Source organism: Gopherus flavomarginatus, chromosome 2 (assembly GCF_025201925.1).
Source record: "Gopherus flavomarginatus isolate rGopFla2 chromosome 2, rGopFla2.mat.asm, whole genome shotgun sequence".
Taxonomy (NCBI): Eukaryota; Metazoa; Chordata; order Testudines; family Testudinidae; genus Gopherus; species Gopherus flavomarginatus.
This window is the reverse complement of record NC_066618.1, coordinates 20,867,861-20,882,993: the sequence shown is the minus strand read 5'-3', so window position 1 is coordinate 20,882,993 and position 15,133 is coordinate 20,867,861. Positions and strand designations below refer to the sequence as shown.

Below are 15,133 nucleotides of genomic sequence, written 5' to 3'. Positions count from 1 at the left end.
GCCACCCGGAGCCCACCCTGTTGCTCCCACCAGAACTGCATGTCTGAGACAGCAAGAGTCGTGAGTGTGCTAAACCCCAAACACGTGCATTGGGGAGTGGGGCTAAACAACCGTGGCCTGTTGTCTGCTCTCCCAGGTGGTCTTGCCTGTTTTGAACTCACTCTACTGCAGGAACCGAGGTGTCCCATGCTGTGCCTGGCTGTGTTCCTGAGCTTCAATCTGATCCAAAATGGACTGCATCACCTCCATGAATTGCCATATTCCTGGGTGCTTAGTATGTGGTTCCCTTCCTGACATCATGCTTTTTTCTTTCTCCTTCCTGACCTTTCTGTTTGCCTCCTGCTCCAGGATAGGCAACACTCGTCCTTCTGCATCTGGCAGCTGCATTGGGTCTGCTGGCCCGTCCTGCTGCCCTACTGTGTCTTGTCCCAGCCCTGCAGCTGGCCAGCCGTGTGCCCTGCACAGTCAACCAGGGTTTGATTATTGCCAGACTGCTGCCTATGATCCATGTGTGCTGCGTGCTCTGTTCCTATTTGGCTGCTGGAAACCAGCAAACGGGAAGTAGCCTTGTGCACCGGGCTCTTATAATGGCTCCAAATCTTGAGCCATATCCCACAAGACCTCAAGCCTACCTCGGAATTCCTGTGGGGGCTGGAAATCTCATAGGATCTGGCCTATTCTATCTTTTTGACCTCTCCATCATGGGAGCCACCAAACCACAACCCTTGCTAGGCCTGTGGCCCTCAAATCATTTCAAATGCCAGATAAAAGGCTCTCAACCCTTCGTAATGAATGGTGTGCATCTTTTTTTTTTTTTTTCTCCCCAGAGATATGTCATGCCAGCTCTTGGTCATCTCATGTTTGTGAAAGTTGTTGCTTTGACCACATGGAGATAATAAAATTTTTTAGTAAATAGGGAATAATAATGCAAGCCTTTCCATGCTATCAACATACTATTTTTTCTTAGAGGGATTGCTTCTCTGGTGACTGAGTAGTAGAGTCTACACCAGTGGTTCTCAAACTTTTGTACTGGTGTCCCCTTTCACATAGCAAGCCTCTGAGCGCGACCCCCCCCTTATAAATTAAAAACACTTTTTAATATATTTAACACCATTATAAATGCTGGAGGGAAAGTGGGGTTTGGGGTAGAGGTTGACAGCTCGTGACTCCCCATGTAATAACTTTGCAACCCCCTCAGGGGTCCTGACCCCCAGTTTGAGGACCACTGGTCTACACCCATTTCTTGATCTCTGTCTTAGACTGTCATCAAGGATGCCAGTTGTTGTGTGGCACTTTTTCAGTATAGTTTCAATTAATTTGACTGGTTAGGCTTACTGGCCTATAACTGCCAGGATTGCCTCTGGAGCGCTGCAAGCTCTGTTCCTTTTGGCTGTTGGAAACCAGCAACCAGGAAGTGGTCTCATGCATCTGAGGAAGTGGGTATTCACCCACGAAAGCTCATGCTCCAAAACGTCTGTTAGTCTATAAGGTGCCACAGGATTCTTTGCTGCTCTTTTCACCATGACTCTTTGATGACTGTAATGCAGATTAATTTGTTGTTCTGCCATGGTGACCTGTTGTCCAGAAAAGCTGTTGGAGCAGTCTAAACTATTCCCTAGTTCAGCGTTTCTCAAATGCGGCTCCAGGGGCTTTTAATGTGGCCACAACAGCCTTCAGACAGTGATGGGGGTGGGCAGGCGACAAAGGATCGACCATTCCCCCTTCCTCCTTGTTGCTTCTGGATGTGCTGCTTTGCACTGCCTCTGCATGGCTTTGGGTGCTGAGTCCTGGCTCTGGCTGCGCGGCAGTGGGTGCTGAGCTCTAGCTCTGGCTGCGCTGCTCCAGTCATGGAGTTTGGGGCTTGGACCCCTGGCTTTGGCCACACAGCCCCAGCTGTGGGCTGGGGCTCTGGCCGCAGAAGGTGCCGACTTCTAGTGCTGGCCATGCTGTGGTAGAGCTCACCACCCACTCCCATCACCTCTGGCTCCCGCAGCTTTCCTGGCCTCGCATTCATCCCCAACATCATTCTGGGTCCCTCACTGCCTCCCCTGGTCCCATATCCATCCCAGTATTGCTCCTGGCACTTGCTGCCTCCCTCTCCAACCTCCCCATCTAGGGCTTAATTTGTCCTGAGGCTTGCTGAGAAAAGTGATATTCACAAACATGCAAGTATAACTTTTTCACAGCAGACTCACTAGCTAGTTGAGAGGCTGTGAAAAGTGATGTGTATGTTTTGTTAATATCACTTACCACTTTTCACAGCCTCCCATGTAACTACTAAGTGTACTGTGAAAAGTGATATTAACAAGTATACAAATATCACTTTTCAAAGCATTAATTTTAATACTTAGTCTGCAAAAAAACCAAACACTCCCCCCCAAATTATGATGTGTACATGTACATATTTTTTTCCTAAAATTAATTACATATTTTAGGAAAAAAGTGGAAGTGCAGCCACCAGCAAGAGTTGGTGGCCGCACTTTGAGGCCACCAAAAATTTTGTTGCGAGAACCCCTGCCCTAACTCATGTGGTCTTACAACACAGGTACAGCACTTTTTAAAGGGAAAGGCTGAGATATGACTAACCTGATTCAGTAGACAGGAAGTTTAGAAGCCAAGAGTGAAATCTGTTAAAAGTCAATATGTATTTTGTTGACTTCAATGAAGCCTGGATTTTACCCTTTAAAGATTCGATGTCTTTTTTTAGGGAACAAAAAAAATGCTCTCACTCATCTGTGAGATGTGGGTGGGTCTGTAATTTTTGCTTCACGTAGATGTTGTTTTAAGTATTGTAGTGGATTGTGCAGGTTAGGCAGTGCTCCACTCTAGTTTGATACTAATGGGTTAGTTTAGTATGCTTATTGCTGACGTCTGTGCTATTTCCTGTCCTTACTTAAGGGAATAGTACATGGTGTGATTATACACAGCTTTGTAAAATTTTATCAAGTTCCTGCTGAGTTTCTGGCTTATCTGAACAATTACGATTTTTTTTCATCCAAGTAGATTTGTTTATACAACAAAATGTATTGTCCCAGTTTCCTCTGGTGCTGTTCACTGTTCTTTCTAAGTCAAAACTGTTAGCTTGGTGCAGTGAGCTATTCTAGCCTCTTTGATTTCCTTAGCATTTACTTTCTAAGCAAATACTCTTTGATCCCCAAGATTTTTTTGTAAGAATGCTTTTTTCTGTGACGCTTGGCAGATCATGGGTGTCTCTCTGAGTGTTGTGGTTAGTATTGTGACGCAGTATTCCAAGGACATGCAAGGTGACATTCCTGATGAGCTATGAAGTTCCATTTCTGTACAGTGTTTATTTTAATCAACATTTCTTTGTAAATCCATGTGGAATTCTTCAGTTTAGAAAAGCAAAATAGATTTTGAATTTTTAATGGCTTAAACTCACTCTTGTACCTGAAGTTTTCTTGGCAACATAAAGCAATGGTTCATGTGTATTTTGCAGGGAAAAACCTGTGGAAGAAGATGATTTTGTAGCCATAGAAGTAATGGTCAGAAACTGAATAGCAACACTGGTGGTAATTTAATATTTTGTGGAAACTAGTAAGTTCCATAAAATATATTATGTGTGAATAATCAGTTGTCAGAGTAAGTTTAAACAAAAGCTGTGATAATTCGTATAGCTTTATGCAAGTTGAGGCAAACTTTGAAACAGTATTGGGCTATAGTTTACTATATAGTGTTCATATGAAAGACGGGGTGTCTTTGGAAAGAGGCACTTTAAAAAGTTAGTTCAAAAGTGCCTTATGGCAATGAGTATACAGCAGGGGCTAGTTAATTGGCGTGGAGAACATTCATTTTGCTATTTTTTTACCTCCATCTTAATGGAATATTTTTCTGTTAAAGATGGTAGAAAGAAACTTAAACAAACAAACCTCCCCCCCCACCCCTCCAAGTGTAGGGATTCCCAGCAGTATGCAGCATTTATTTTTGACTGCAACAGAAGTATGATTAAATTTTTATTAAAAGTGCCATTATGGTCAGAAAATTCAGTGTTTTTACTCTTCCTGCCTTCCTTTCTTTGGCAGCTCCTTTTTCCTCCTCCTCACTAGATTACTGTGTCTCAGGATGGTTAGATGCTCAGGATGCTTCTGCTGTATGAATTATGCTGTGTGATGTTTTCTCCTGGCATTTGTGCTCTATGGGCAGCAGAAGTTGGTAGTTATAGAATGAGAGATTGCAGTGAAGCACCATAGGCCTGCTGATAGGGCACCGCTGGTCCTACCCACTCCAGCTCTCCAAAGGTCAGGTCCAGGACAACTGCCCCGCTTCTCTCCCTGATGGTATTCTTGTTTAAAACCATAGTGGAATTTTTGTGGCAGGCAGAGACGAAAGGACGCAACATGGTAATCAGAATGACTTTTTCAAACATGGTCATCACAAAACTTTTTACAAAATACTTCAGTGTGTGTTACTGAATGTTAAAATTTGTAAAAACTCTTGAATTCCATTAAACTTAACTACCTCAGCTGTCATCCCCCTCCCTGCAGATCTGAAGGGGTGTCTGAATCCTATGTTGCTTTTGACAACATAAGCAATTCTTGTTTCCACATTCACAAGGAGCTACTACTTAATTCATTCTTGTAGTGCTTCTGGAACATAGAAATGGCAGCAGCATGGGCCCTGGGAACAGTTTTGCAGAGAGAGGGGAAGCCAAAATAGAGGTACCAATATAAACTTTAGGTTTTGTAGAATTATTGTGAAATTTTACAACTGTAACTTTTAGTAACAAATATTTACATTTAAATTGCCACCCACATTTTATGATTGCCTGCATTTTTGACCAGTACGCATACATCTGCAATTACTAAACTTCTCTAAGTACTGGTCTTGGATAAGTAATTAGGGAGAGATGTTTAGTCCCTGAAATCTTAGGGCAGTTTCAGCTTATTGTGGGATGGTTGTGGTTTTTCCATGTAGGCACAGGCTGCAGAACCTAGGAGGCCACCTGGGCCATGTCCTGACCACTTTTAAGCAGTTAGGGTAGCTACCTGGCTGTTGTTTGTTTGTTTTTTACTGCCTTCTTGGTTGCAATATGCCATTGTTTTCATTTTTATAAGTGAAAAAAACTCTGGCAAACAGCAACTGTAAGCCGTGGTGTGCTGGTGGCCGCACAGCAATCTTGTAATTATGATGCACAGGTCCGATGGCTGGGAGCAGTGTGGGTGTGGCACCCAGGTCCCACAATGTGTGCTGGGCCCTTAACATGCCAAAACTGCAGTGGCAGAGTCGTCTTCTCCTCTCTGCTCTGGGGACTGGAAAGCAGGGTGGACGGACTCAAGGCTTGCCGGCAGAGAATAGGGAGTCAGGAATTGGGTGTAGGAGGCAGTGGCTCTCTCAAGGGTTGAGGCTCCTGGGAGGGGGTAAGTCAGGGCCACTCCTGACTTTAAATGGCACTCCACAGCCCCTTCATGGAGGTAACTGTTTTCCTGCAAACAAGCTAGAGATTAGGATATAAGCTGTAATGGACAGAAATTCACTGCCAATAATTACAGTTCAAAATAATCAGTTTTGAAAACTAACACCACTTGTCATTGTTTCTTTTGTGGTAGTCCCTGGGACAAAAGATCAGGGACCTGCTTTGCTAGGCAATGTGCAGACATGAAATAAAAAGGTACCTGTCCCAAAAGCTTACTCTAGGTCAGTGGTCTCCAACCTGTTTACGCCCAAGATCACTCTTTGAATTTAAGGGCAACCCATGATCTACCCCGACCTTTCCCAAAGCCCCATTCACTCCATCTCTCCCTCTCTCCGTCACTCTCCTTGCTCACTTTCACTGGGCTGGGGCAGGGGGTTGGGGTTCGGGAGGGAGTGTCGCTTTGGGTTGGGGCCAAGGGGTTCACAGTGTGGGAGGAGGCTCTGGGCTGAGCCTGGTGTAGGAGGGGGTGAGGTGTGCAAGCACTGGGAGGATGTTTGGGTGCAGAAGGGGGCTCTGGGCTGGGGCTTGGGGTGCAGGAGGGGATTTGGGGTGCAGGGGGTATGGTATGCTGGCTCTGGGAGGAGGCTGGGGTTGGGGTGCGGCCTCCCACGGGCGGCACTTACTGGAGGCGGCTCCCAGTTGGCGGTGCAGCGAGGCTAAGGCAGGTATTAGTAACAATGAAAGGAGGTATCAGTAACAGTCAAACTATCCAATGAAAACATAGGTTTAACTTTTTTCCCCCATGGAGTCTGTGTGACTTTGCCTCTTTGAGGGCTGTGAACTCATTGCAGTGTGGTTCGCTAACTGTGCAACTTGTGGCATCATTAGTGGCTATCAGAGGTGATGCTACTGTTGAAATAAGTTCTTATGAAGGATCTAGGAAATAAGTTGGACGCAGAGCCATGGAAGCTATTCACATGGCATGTCTGGATGCTTGCCAAAATGAGCAGGGGTTAAATGAGATGATTTAAGTGGGAGATACAAATTTTAGGGTGTGATTGAATAGGCAGGTCTACCACTATTTGAGGAGGAAGGTCTGAGGGTAATAGGGAGGTGCTTATGGGGCAAATTAGACTACAAGGCTGGAGAAGAGATGTTTGCTGATGTATCAAAAAGGAGAGTTGTTGTAGGAGTGCTAAATGGAGCATAGAGAGAAGGTAAGATGTGGCAACAGATTGCAGATGAGGTGCTAAAAAAAATGAGATTTCAGGCAGGGAGGATAAAAAAAAAAACCAACCCCCCCCGACAACCTGTGATGACTTAAAATTTGATTTTTTTATTTAAATACAGGCTTAAAAAAACTATTTAAACTTATATTTGAAATGGATAATGTATGTTAAGGCCTTAACTTATAATAGTTATTAAAATAACAAATAAAATACAAAAAAAATGTAAGCAGCATGTGTTATGCTGCAAAATTTTGAAGAAAGTCAAGCTACTAGTGATTGGTAGAAGTGGCTCGTTATGTGCTTTGACTCAGAGTGTGTTGAAGTGCTTTTGGTGGCAAAAGTCTTTTTCCCTGTGCACCTGCAGAAGAGCCAATCTTCTTCATTTCAGTTGATAGAAATGAATCATTTGTTTTCCTTCCTCCAATCTATGGATAAAGCAAGGTGTGAAAGGATGAGATCTACTATTCTGTGATTTTGAAGGATACAGTGACCAGAAACAATCAATTCAATTCACTGTTAGGGATACTTTCTTTGTTTAATAAATTATTTAGTTTTAAATGCATAACATATTTGGCTAAGACAAAGTTTATCAGAAAGTTTTATTTAATCCATAAAAACATTTTTAAAATGCTGGTTTTGTGCTTTTTAAGGAAATTAACTTATGGTATGAAATGCTGTCAAATAGAGAGATGGTTTTAGAATGTACTAATATTTTGTACAGAATATATCAGCAGCTTGGAAGAGCTTATGTACAAAGGGAATGGACTGATACATAGGGTACTACCATGCTCATAAAAAGGGATTTTGGGAAAAGAGTATCAATTTTTAAAGACTGAAGGAGAAATACAAGGTGGAGGAGAGAATGGAGATATTTAGGGAAGAAATAAGGAAACAAAAATGGGGTTCTTTATATTAACTTACTTACTTTTTGTATGGCTACTAAATAACTTATTTTTGAAAATGAGATGCCTCAGATTCAGGTGGTCTTGAGCTCTGTCTATAGATTGAAGTAAGGCACTGCTACAGGCAAGATTAAATCTCAAGCAATTGTCTAGCTTTGCAGTGGATGACTCCTGAAACCCTTCTTCTGACGGGTTCTGGAGGCCAGGTAGGAACTGTCAAGGGCACTAGTCCAGGGATTGAGCAGTATTTCCAGCAGCTGGGAGGTAGCGAAAGTATGGACTTCTGCCTGGAATTCTGGCTTTCCCTGTGTCTCTGGTGCTGGAAACCATTCCTGGTGAACACTTCTATGCATCTAGCTTCTCACGTACCTGTTCAGAATCTAGGAACTGACAAGAGAAAATGGGTCAGTCCAATGTATGTCCTCAGGGGCCAAAGAGGGAATCTGAAGGGAGACTGATGGAACAGGTGGAGGTGTTTTCTTGGGCTTACAGGAAGGTCATGGAGCTGGGAGAAATGGGAGTCAGCCACATAGAGAGGATTGGTCAGCTGTTGGGGTGGATGTGGCATGGTGAAAAGCTGAATTAATATTCCTCAGTAATCCAAGTAAGGGTACTGTGATGGGACCACTGACCTCTCGTGAACTCGGCTTGTCAGTTGGGTGCAAACCTGTACACACTCTCTCTGCTCCCCTTGTTGGCTGTTAACCTTGTCACATTGGTCTTCAGTGGCTCAGCCCTCTGGCCAGGTCACACAGTCAATATGCCCTAACAAACTTCTTCCGGAGTAAAAAGTCCTACAGGGCCTGTCCCTTTGTCCTTGTAAATGTCTTTAGTTCTGTCTCTGAGCTCGGTTCTTAGATCCTTCTGGGCTAGCTTTCAGTCCAAGCCTGCTTTGGTATAGAGCAGTGTCCCCAGGGCTTTCTCCCTGGAGACTCTTTGCCTTATTGGTTGTAATTGCCCAAGCTAGATCGCTCCTTCAAGTCTAGTTCCTTTGTCAGGGTAACAAAGTCCACCAACTGGTGGGCACTCTGCAGGATCTTCAGCTCTGTCCCATAGCCCTTTACATTCCAGCCCAAAACTTGTCCCCTTCTCGAGGCTTTGAACACTCAGCCAGTAGGAGGGACTCTGGTCTGCCCACTACTCCAGGTCTCGACATAGGGATCCTACAAACAGCAGCCACATGTTGTTCCATTTAATAGTTGCTGCTGCTAACCCTAGACTGCTTCTCATTTAGCCCCTTCCTTTTCAGCCTAACCTCAGGACTGAAGTTCTCAACTCCTCTTCTTCCTCATCGAATGCCAGTGCCACCAGAACCCATCTTCTGGTTCTCTATTGAGTTCCAGCAAGGAGCACCCCTACTCCTGTGGTCCCAGCCAGGAACTGATCTGCTCACCCCTGCAGCTACTTTTAACTGAGACTGCTGTGCTCTGATTGGCTGCTTCCCTGCAATCTTTCTGCGCAGATCCAGAGAGCTGATATTCACCACTCCTTTTCTGGACTGGGGTGTGGTAGGACCTATACTATTGATGCTAACCTCTTTTTGTATGTAATACATTCAGAGAGTACCATTAACTCTCTGAAACATTCTACACTATACAGTGCTGTCATGTAGACTGACTTTTGCCATCACTTCTCTCATTGCTATTTTTCTTACTTAAAAGGAAAAAGACTTGTGTATTCTATGTAATAGCTGCAATTTTCTATTCCAAGTGGCTAAAGTAGAAGTGTTCTTCAGTCTGTGTTCTGTCTTTCCTTTTCTTACTGTCCCACTAACAGGAATTCTTGTAGTAACATCTGGATATGAGAGTATAAATGTATAAACCACTAAAAGGAAACTTGTATACTAGGAAGACTATTAAGAAGTCAGTATTTTTGGAAAAGTGTTTCCTTTCTTCTTAGTTCTTCAGATTCTTTTTGAGCTTTAATTTCCTGCATTGCAGTGTAACATGCTGCTGCTGCTGCTTTCTTTGAGAGAGTATGGCTTTTGTTCTAGGCTGCTTTACTCATCTGTGTTTGTCCTCTTCTAATCTGTCCCTTGTTATCTATTTTTTGTTGACTTCCGTTTCCCTTCATGATCTGTATAATTTGACAGTATTCAGGTGAGCAGTTGTAGTGATGTCAGTGACTTCCTTTGGCAAATTATTTAAAATGACCCTCACTGTTTTGAAAACTATAGTCGTTTTGCTCAACACAGCAATTTAATTATTCAAAATGTAAATAGCATATCAATAGGAATAAACTATGCGGGAGAGGGAATACAGTACTTCTAATCTATATAGCACCTTTCATTTGAGAATTGCTGTTTTATAGACAAAATTAAGCCGTATCATATATAGTTTTAAGTTTCTAATTAGTAGTGGTCATCTTGCAGATAAGTGGTATTTATTTGATACTGGCCATTAATATTCTTTTCTTTTTCCTACTTTTAGCTATTGGTTGGGGTGGCGGGGGTAGGGAGGGAAGGGACACTTGTATATGAGAGTAGGAAAAGTCTACAGTAAAGAAACCTTGTGAGCATGTTGTGCCCTGCCCAGGCTTCTAAAAGTTCCTGAAAGTCTTGGCATGGCACTTGGGGAGTAAAGAGGTATGTTGACAACTAAGGCTCTGATCTGGGCTGTCCTTAGGCATATGCAGCATATGCAGTTGCTTGGGGCACCAAATTGCCCCAAATTTCATGGTGCCCAAGGCAGCTGCATGCTGCATACATGGCAGCACCAGCCCCAGCGACCAGCCCTATCCCTTCGGCCAGCCCCCCCAAGGGCTGCGCCCACTTCAAGGGGCAGGGCTGTCCCTAGGGGGTGTGGAGCCCCGGACAACTCCCTCTGCCCTGCTTCTTACCCTCCCCCCCCCCCGCTCTGCTTCTGCTGCTGCTGGTGAGTGTGGGTGGGGGGGGGAGCTCCCCCAAGTGACTCGGCTGGGGCAGGGCCCCCAAAATTGCCCTCCCAGCTCCTGCCTCCCAGACCGTGAAGGGAGGAGGCCTGGGGCCCCACACAATCCCCCCACTGGGGGGGCTGCATAGGACACCCAAATGGCTGGGGTAGCCCTGGCTCAGATCCTGCAAAAAATTCCTTGCAGTGGACCCTTACGTTCATGTTGAGTCATACTTACTCCCATGGGACTCTACCTGGGTATAAAGGTCTGCCTGCACAGATCTATGCAACTTTGGGGCCCATCTGTTGATATGTTAGTGTTAAGAGTCTGAAGTATCCTCCTTCCTCTTTTTATACCAGTTTAACATTCCATATAACTTGATTATATTTAAATCAAATATTTTAATTTAAAAGAATAAATATGCTAATTGTTGAATTAATATTGGAGTAATTTTTGAATTTGTTAGTTATATTGGGTTTTTATGAACACTGTCATAATACAAGGGCAGTATTACTTTTTTTGGTTTCCTTGTTCAAATTTTCCTTTAGGGTGAGAAGTTTTTTTTATTTTAAATCTTCAAACTTTTGAACTGAGCAAAGTGATTTGATTTTTCTTTTTAGTACCTTTAAATTATTGCAGATAAAGGACTAGTGAAAAAAATTGAGAGAAACAAGGTGGGCGAGGTAATATCTTTTATTGGACCAACTTCTATTGGTGAAAAAGACAAGCTCTCGAGCTCCACAGAGCTCTTCTTCAGGTCCTCAGCACAAAAGCTTTCCCTTTTCTGGGAAAAGGTAAGGCAAATGGGAGCTCAGGCTTTCACCTTTCCACAAATGACCCTTTCGTGGTAATTACATTCATAGATCCCCCTTCATTGGAGAACTGTTCAAGAAGGTGCTACATATGTAACTCCACTGAACACCTGAGGGACAATTGCCCTAAGCCAGTGGTTCCCAAACTTTAACAACCTGTGAACCCTTTTCACTAAACTGGCAAGTCTTACGAACCCCCTCCTAAAAATGAATATTGCCAGGGATTTTCTCCTTTACCGAAGTATAAATTATAAAAGCAGTGATCTTGGAAATGTAAAATTTGTTTTTATGACATGCTTATTACACACTATTAATTATTATTTATCATTACAGTATTTTTATTACATTATGAAAACGGCAACACTCTTACAAGCTATGAAAGTGAGATCTTGGATCACTTTGATTAAGCATGTTATAAGACAAGGCTCCTGTGTTTCATCAAGGAGTATCATGTGAAACCAGCATGAAAGTATTTAAGAAGCCAACTCAAAGAGTTCCTCCTATACAAGCATTCAGGTCTTGAGCAGTCCAGGCAAACAACGCAGGTTACAACAAAGCTTAAACTTGGTCTTCATAATCATTTTAAAAACAATACTAGCTGCCTATTTAATTTTAAAAACAGCAAAAAATATCCATCTCCCTTTTCACTTTTTATATGGAGTCTTGAAGTTTAAATCTACTCGGTAGGGTGACCAGACAGCAAGTATAAAAAATCAGGACAGGGGGTGGAGGGTAATAGGTGCCTATGTAAGAAAAAGCCCCCAAAATCGGGACTGTCGCTATAAAATTGGGACATCTGGTCACCCTGCTCCTCAGTGTGATGTGCTTGCTTTGATCTGCTTAGCTCTTGAAAGTCCAGGGGCTCTGGGCTGCTGGCCCTATGGTGCCGGAGTTCCTAGGGACAGCTCTGTCCACCATTAGGGAATTTTTCCCCAAGAACCCTCTGTAACATTTTGTGAACCCCCAGGGGTTCATGAACCCCAGTTTGGGAACCACTGCCCTAAGCAAAGGGAAAGTTAGCCTACACCCTGTGCAGATCAGGTTAATGTGGCTGTCACAAACACAGAACTCCCTCCTCACCCTCTCTGGAGATGTCTGGAGAGATCCTGAAGGTTGATACGGAATTTATTAAAAATTGCCAAGATGAATGACAAGGAATGCTAAGGTTGGAGAGATGCTGTAGTCCACATTTCTCTGGTCTGAGAAGGCATGGTAAAGAAATCCGACATGCTCGCTAGGGAAAGTGTTGAACTACTGGCACTTGGAAAATTTAAAACCATTGTGCCTTGGCTGAAGTTCCCTTGGAGTGGGAAGATCTAAAAGGCTGTGTTGGATTTCATTCCAGCAGGAGTGCTTGTGGGTAATGATTTATTGACTATGTCCAAAGTAGTTAATATATTAACTTGCAGCAAAAGGACTATTGCTTTGTGGTCCCATAAGGGAGTTGTGAAGACAAAGGAACAGCTGAAGGGGAAGGGTTATGCCCAGTCCTGGTTTAGTGGAGGGAAGACAGTGGGCCTCCAGGAATTAAGAAGGGAGGAGCCAATCCCAGTGGTTGGGGCAGCCATCAGAGGTAGCAGCAGGCAAGCATTTGCAATGGAATAAAGAGCAAACCCAACCCTAGAAAGCATAAGGGGATGCATTCTCAGGGAAATCCAGGTTAGGGGAAACAGGGAAAGTTGTGGGTGTGGCACTTTTTTTTTCTTTTTAGGAGGAAAGATTGTATAGAGAAGTTCTTGTATATGAAAAATAGAAGTTTTGGGAAACCTTACAAGCAGTATATTGTGCCTGCTAAATACTGTGGGGAGTTAATACTTTTAGCCCCCATGACTGTCCTTATGATGGTCACTCAGGGTCACAAAGGACATACAAGCAATTAAAAAGGAATGAGAGGTCTACAGAAAAGTTACAGGCACCTAGATCCCATAGTGGTGAACATGGTATAAATTCCTAGTAGCCCATTTCTCCTATGAAGGGTCTGTAACTAGACCTAGGATGAGTTTCTCTTTCTGTTACATTTTTATTAATATTTCTTGTCATGATTTTATTATTTGATTGTGCATCCTTTCTGATAAACCAGTATCCTCCTTTCTGTTCTGGACTAGATTAGGTCAGATAACTTACATTTCATCCCAACATGATTTCTGTGCCCTTTTTTGTTTTCCCATCTCTATTAGCTTTCTTCATTCTAGATTTAAGATGATAGTACTCTGAAAAGCAGCAAGTGTTAAACTGATTATCTGTAGAATCGGTTTAGCATATGTCTGTCTTTGCAGACCTCAGTCGGTGAATAATGCAGGTTAAAGCTCAGCTCTAAGCAAGACAGATTCCTTATGCTAATATTACATATCATAGACACAGGTAGATCCATTTTTAAAACTATTTTATGGGTTAGGGAGCAAAGTGGGCTTTGTATGAGTCAATTTACACTTAATAGCATATTTTTTTTAACATTCATTTGGATTACTGTACCTGTCTCTGCTATGATTTAGCTAGGTGTTTATTAATACATATTCACAAAAATAAATAGTAACAGCCCTAGAATGTCTGAAGGGATAGGGTGCCTTGAAGTTTATGGATCTTCAGACTCACTTTCATGTTTTTAATACACATTGCCAGTTGGTTTAAGGAGCTATTATAATATATCAGTACATATGAAGAACAGTATTGCACTAACTGACAAAGTACATTAATCAGTTAAGTTTAAATATCATTTTGCATTTATGTTTTTTATTTTCAAAGGCAAACAGATACAAAGAACAGAATAAGTAACACTTATAGAACATGAGTACTACTTTTTTTAGCAAAAGTGTGTTTTAACATTTGTGCTCTACAAATAACGCTTAATTTTCAAAATTAACTTCAATTTTTGGAACAGCAGTAGGAACTCGGATTTTGTTTGTCTAATTCCGCGTTAATTTGGTTGCTCATGAAGCTGATGAGGATAACCAATGAGTAGGATCAAGTTTTGTGTGCAGAGATCTCATATAAGCTTCCCAATACAGTTCTGCCAATGAAATGTAATCTGGATTTACAGCATTCTGCTAACTTGATCATGGGCTTTTCTGGTGCATGGGACCAGTGATCTTGATGAACTTTTTCAAATTCTCTGGAGGCTTTGTGATGCTGACTGATACCTGCTGAGGAGTAGAAAGACATCAGACTTTTTCACCAGCAACAATTTCATGCATTAAAGTTGGATTTTTGGAAATGAGTTTATGTACTAACCCTTTAAACATTTGGCCCTAGCATTTGAATTCATTTGGAGTTTAATTAGCATTTATCGAAAAATGTAGCAAATTGATATAATTGACAAAGTAAACTGAGTTGCATTTATTAACTGAGCTCTCAACCACATAGAGAAATCTAAAGTATAGCACTTCCTTGCTGTTTGATCATAATTTAATTTCAGTTTTGGGGAGCTGATAAATGCATAATATAATCCAGACTTTTCATTAACCTAATTAAATGAAACTTCTTTTTTTCAGATCTGTTTTCTCCTATTTGCTGTTCTCTACATAGTTTCCTATTTTGTAATCACAAGATACAAAAGGAAAGCAGGTAAGTAGTTTTAAATATTCAAATGTTGATGTTTATTACCATTTAAAAAATGAGTGGGTATAACTTTTTTTTCCCAAAGAGAATTGCTGTAGATCAGTGGTGCCCAGTCTTGTCACCTTGCTGACCAAATATATTATTTTTAAATGTCACTTGACCAAATTTGGGAGAGGAGAGAAGGGATAGTTCAAAGCTGTCACATACTCCGTTCTCCTCCTGCCTTCAACTCTCTTCTGCTTTCTTCTCACCTGAGTTCTTATGAATCTGAATTGGAAGCCTACAAGCAGCCCCCAGCTTGGATCCCTAACACCAAATTTTGAACTTAAGATGCTCATCTGCATTTTCACTTGTAGCCTGATCTATAGATTATAAATAAAAATCCCAATTTAT

At 42.3% G+C, this 15,133-nt stretch overlaps 1 protein-coding gene across 3 annotated transcripts in view; it reads left to right on the top strand.

Moving 5' to 3' along the window:
• The window catches only part of LMBR1 (limb development membrane protein 1), a 132,179-nt gene that overhangs the window by 11,657 nt on the left and 105,389 nt on the right, over positions 1–15,133 (top strand). For all 3 annotated transcript variants that reach the window (XM_050942262.1, XM_050942264.1, XM_050942263.1), the window contains exon 2: positions 14,674–14,746. In XM_050942262.1, coding sequence (XP_050798219.1) covers positions 14,674–14,746 — 73 coding nt within the window. The remainder of the gene's footprint in view (positions 1–14,673; positions 14,747–15,133) is intronic.